The sequence below is a fragment of the Momordica charantia genome, assembly GCF_013281855.1.
Source record: "Momordica charantia cultivar OHB3-1 chromosome 8 unlocalized genomic scaffold, Mcharantia_2.0 BLBB01000008.1, whole genome shotgun sequence".
In the NCBI taxonomy this organism is placed as follows: Eukaryota; Viridiplantae; Streptophyta; class Magnoliopsida; order Cucurbitales; family Cucurbitaceae; genus Momordica; species Momordica charantia.
In genome coordinates this window covers 32,924,963-32,929,966 of record NW_028275166.1, presented here as the reverse complement: position 1 = coordinate 32,929,966, position 5,004 = coordinate 32,924,963, and the positions used below count along the sequence as shown (strand labels likewise).

At 32.6% G+C, this 5,004-nt stretch overlaps 1 protein-coding gene across 1 annotated transcript; it reads left to right on the top strand.

The window, feature by feature from the left end:
- Positions 1-1,693: 1,693 nt before the first annotated feature.
- LOC111012980 (auxin-responsive protein IAA4) lies at positions 1,694-3,806 on the top strand. The gene is made up of 4 exons (XM_022287290.2): positions 1,694-2,035; positions 2,145-2,350; positions 2,466-2,565; positions 3,325-3,806. The coding sequence occupies exons 1-4, from the start codon at positions 1,848-1,850 to the stop codon at positions 3,401-3,403; spliced, it is 573 nt and encodes a 190-aa protein (XP_022142982.1). The 5' UTR covers positions 1,694-1,847; the 3' UTR covers positions 3,404-3,806.
- The last annotated feature ends 1,198 nt before the right edge of the window (positions 3,807-5,004 follow it).

Here is a 5,004-nt window from a genome sequence, read left to right as displayed (position 1 = left end):
CTAAAACATACATGGGACATAGTTCAACTTGTCGAGTTATAAGTAACTTTCTTTAGCCAACCTAATCATAAGTTCAACCGGTTCAGACATATATCTTCGATCAAAAGGTCGTCAGTTCGAATCTCTCCATCTCCACACGTTGTACTACAAAAAGAAGTAACTTTCTTTACATATTATAAATTCGAATCTCACATCTTATTTAAATTATGATATTTCAACAAAAAAAAATCTAATAAAACGAGAAAGAGAAGTATGAGTAACTTTTCTTATAGACCATAAGTCCGAATCTCAACTCTCACCCTACGAGAGGGAATAACACTATCTACGAAACATCAAGAGATGTGAGAGAGAGAAAAAATAGTCCAATGAACCACCGTAACACAACTACATCTTAATAACCATACGACGTAGATTCAAAATCTGTCTGCCCTTAATAGTCGGTACTCGGGCGGAGTTTTTAATAGGGTGAAAGTGAGCACATGGGAAGACTGCCCCCAACCCCAAACCACCACAGCATGCAGTTTTTGAAAAGTTTTGAAGGGCAATATACCATTACCAGTACCACCCACCATGCTTGTCTCACCCAAAAAGAGCACCCCATGTGGGGCCAACCCCAACATCCAACGGCTGCAAATGCATCACCTTTTAGTTGCCACCACCAATCTCCATCCTCAGCCGTCTGATTAAAAGAAAGAGCCTTTAATTTTTGCCCTTCAAATTCAAAGACAGCCTCCTTTTATTTTGTGTAGCTCATTACCCAAACACCCTTACCTGCCCATGCCCCCACCCTCCCACCAATTTGATTCCCCCTGCCCTCCCCATGTTCCCTCCCCCACTCTCCTTGGGGCCCCACACTCCTCTATTCTTTTTATAATTCAACTTTCGGGTCCGTGGTGATTCAACGGGGGTCGAACAGTAGGGTCGTGTTAATTCTTTTGGTTGATCATATCCTTATAGTTTGATTTCTATCTAGTCTGTATTAATCGCTCACGTATTGGATCTAGCGACTGATCAAATTACTATCATACATTCAATAACTTTAAACCTACACGTGAGTTATGGAAGGTTTAGAATTTACCATAGTGTAAGAACTTTTTAAGTTTTCGGATCTAGCCCAATGGTAAATTTGACTTGAAAGGAATAAAAATGACATGTTTTGAAAGTAAATAAGAAATGAATGAAGATTTGTTTTATTTTGAATATCGAACTCTAATCTTATAAAATTTAAAGTTTTTCTTACTTGTTCTTAAAGAAACAGGAAGGGAATTAAAGTTGTTTTATTTCCACTCTCAAAAATCTAACAAAAATTTAAATTGGGATCGTTTACATATATAAGAAATTTGAAGCTAAATTCATTATAATAACCAAAATAACTTTTTTTTATCAAGAATCCAAAGACAATCAAAATAAAATGGTCAAAAGTTAAAATTAAAACACAACACTACAAAATTTAGGTATGAAAATAAAATAATACGACTTAATAATCAAATAAAATTCGAATCTGAAAGGAAAAGAAAACTATAATTTGTGTACAATTATTAAGAAAACTTCATAATTGTTTTGAGAATTAAATCTAAAATAATGATATATTATAATGTGGAGAGCGTGGAAAGCACGCGCCAGGGAGGGAAGTGGGAAGCGATGGCACTTTCTATTCGATCGGCTTCTATAAAATACCTTTGAGCGTTATTTGGGACAACACGCATTTCATTTCATTTCTCTTCCCACTTTCCACTTTCCACTCCGATTCTGCACTTTCTGTTTGGTTCCCGAGAAAATCCATCACAGAAACCCACAGAAAAATCCCATCTCCAGAAACCCATTTCATTTCAGATTAAAAAAAAAACATGGCGTTCCAGAAAGATCTCAACTTGGACGCAACCGAGCTCCGGTTGGGCCTGCCGGGAACATCGCCGGACGATCAAACTTCTCCGATCACCCGAATCTGCACCAACAAAAGATCTCTCCCGTCCGACGACCATAAACCGCCGGAACCCAAAAGAGAAAACAACAACTCCGATCCCCCTCCGACCAAGTAAGAAAACAAATTAACAAAAACAAACAAAAAAAACCCCCATTTAATTAATCTCTCTTATTTGAAAAAAAAACATTTTTAATAACATATGATATGTTTATATATTCAGGGCTCAGGTTGTGGGGTGGCCGCCGGTGAGATCTTACCGGAAGAATTGTTTTCAGACGGCGAAGAAGAAGGATGAGGCGGCGGCGGCGATGTTCGTAAAAGTGAGCATGGATGGAGCTCCTTTTCTGAGGAAAGTTGATCTCAAGATCTATGAAGGATATCCTGAGCTTCTTCAAGCTTTGGAGAACATGTTCAAGTTCTCTTTAGGTAAGTTTTGTTTTTTTTTTGTTTTTTTGTTTTTTTTTTGTTCTTTAGATCTTGAGATCTGTCTTTTAGGATGAAAATATTAACAAGTTCTTGTAATTTTTGAATGTTTTTGCAGGGAAGTTTTGTGAGAGAGAGGGCTACAATGGGTCGGAATTTGTTCCAACTTATGAAGATAAAGATGGCGATTGGATGCTCGTCGGAGATGTTCCATGGGAGTAAGTTTCATATTTAAGCTCTCATGCAAGAAAATTAGATTAAGAAAGAAAAAAAACATTAAACCCTATAAAATCTGCAAAAGTTTATGTTTTGATTTTTAATACCTTCCTTAACAAATCTCTTAACTATAAAAATAGTCAAAGCTAGCATAGCAATAATTAACGTATATATCTAACTTAAAGGACGTGAGTTCGATCCCTCGCTACAAAAAAAATAGTAAAAATAGATCTCTGGAAGTTTTAAAATTAAGTTAAATGTTGGATAAAACTTAGATGGTAAAGTTTTCACGGACAGTTAAAAAACTAACAACTATTTATTTTATTTTCTCTGTGATGATCCCTCGTCCCAAGTGTTGTACTAAAAAACGGTAAAAATAGATCTATATGGAAGTTTTAAAATTGGGTTAAACGTTGGATAAAACTTAGTTGGTAAAGTTTTATTTATCTTATTTTCTTTGTGATGATTGGTGGGCCATCATTGAAATTGACCTTTCATTACTTTTCGAAAAAGCCTTCTGTTTTTTTTTTCATTTATCTTGTTGTCAAATATTTAATAGTGTTGTAAACGGTGGTATGTCTTCACTGGTCAGTATTTACTTTAAATGAGTTCGCCATCTCCAATTGAGAAAAATTTTGAAATTTTTTTTTAATATTATATTTTTTCCCTCCAATAACTATATAAGAGTTATATATTCTCATAACATAAATTTGCATGCAAACTCTCTCTATGTTCTAATGAAAGGCGTGGGGTTTTTGCAGAATGTTCATAAACTCATGCAAGAAGCTTCGGATCATGAAAGGATCAGAAGCCAAAGGCTTGGGCTGTGGAACACCGTGAAGAAGACAAAGAAGACGACGACGAAGATATGAAAGAGATCAAGAGAGAGATCTTCAGAAACTGTGAAAAAAGTTGATTATTCCTCAAAGGGCAGCCATGGATTTCTTCGCCGGAGCTCTCTCCGCCGCCCGCCCTCTCGTCCGATGATCGGACCAAATTCCTCCTGTAAATTCAATGAGAGAGAGATGTATAGCTTTTGAGAGAGAGGGAAAAAGAACTCAAAAGAATAAGGGACAAGATCAATTTGTGTGTTTGATGATTATTCATAATTAAATTCTTTGTGGGATGATAATTCAAATATAGTATATTGGGAATTATATGTAACCCCAAAGAATTTGTATATGTGAGATATATATGATCACCACTTACAAAAGAAGGGTTTTATTTTCCTTCCTTTTTGAAATATTTTTCTTGTTTGGTCATTTTTTGTTTTTAGTTTCTCTACCCTTTGCAATGAAATTATGTTTTTTTCTTTAATAATTATTCTTATCTTTGTTAATAATTAAGTCGGAAAATCCAGGGAAGACGATTGGAACCCATGTTTTGTTAGTTGGGATATATGTCCAATTAGTTGAGCTAAGCTCAACTTGACTTTATCTAAATCCGTTCTACGGTACCAATATAATCTTATATCTCAATATGCTTTCTTAAAAATAAAATTATATTTTTTAAAACTACTTTCTTTTTTGTTTTAAAATTTGATTGGGATTTTAAGAAAACGTTTTGATCAGGGTAGATTCCATAATAAATTAAATTAAAAAAAAACTTATTTTAAAAATAGATAATAAAAAATAAAATGATTATTAAATGGTCTCTACAAAATAACTTCTAAAAATTGGTGAATTAGGTCAAAATTCAAAATATTTAGGTGAAAACAAGAAATAAATAAATAAATAAATAAATATATTTATTTATTATATGATCTAAATTTGTAGTGCTCAATTATGTAAGTTTTGATCAATTTTTTGTTCTGACTTTATTCAACCAAAATTTTGAGTATTGTGGATCATGACATCTTCGTACACAAACATGACGTATGTTAGTCTACTCGAGAATGATAATGATGTAGCCTAATGTTTAAATTTTAAATGGAATATTATCAAAATAATATGAAAATAGAGGAGGGTAGACCTTAATCCAACAAAATACTTAAAAACAACTAAAACTTATAAAATCACTTATGTATTCACGAAAAGTTACCAGCTTAATAATGATCTCCCATATTTACTGTAGTTATATTATTGTAAGTTAAATTATAATTTCCAACAAAGTCAAAATTAAATTGAAATACACAAGTACTTTTCTAAAGGTATTTTTAAAGTGTTTTTTAATTATAAATTAATTTTTTTAATGTAACCAAACTAGAATTTTAAAGTATTTTTTAATGAATCACTAGAAAAGCATAGTGTCTTCTCAACAAAGTTGTTTATTAAGAGAGTATATATTTTAAATGGGTTACTTTTTGAAGTTATACAAAAACTCATATTTATTATTGTATTTTTTTTTATCTTACTAAAAAATTAAGCCCAATTGATATGGAATAAAAATATTATGTTGATGCATGATAAATTGATAATTATGTCAAAATACACGAAGAAATT

Coding starts and splice junctions, on each gene's coding strand:
- LOC111012980 (XM_022287290.2), top strand. CDS start 1,848: ATGGCGTTCCAGAAAGATCTCAACTTGGACGCAACCGAGCTCCGGTTG. Junction 2,351..2,465: donor CATGTTCAAGTTCTCTTTAG/GTAAGTTTTGTT, acceptor ATGTTTTTGCAG/GGAAGTTTTGTGAGAGAGAG. Junction 2,566..3,324: donor GTCGGAGATGTTCCATGGGA/GTAAGTTTCATA, acceptor GGGTTTTTGCAG/AATGTTCATAAACTCATGCA.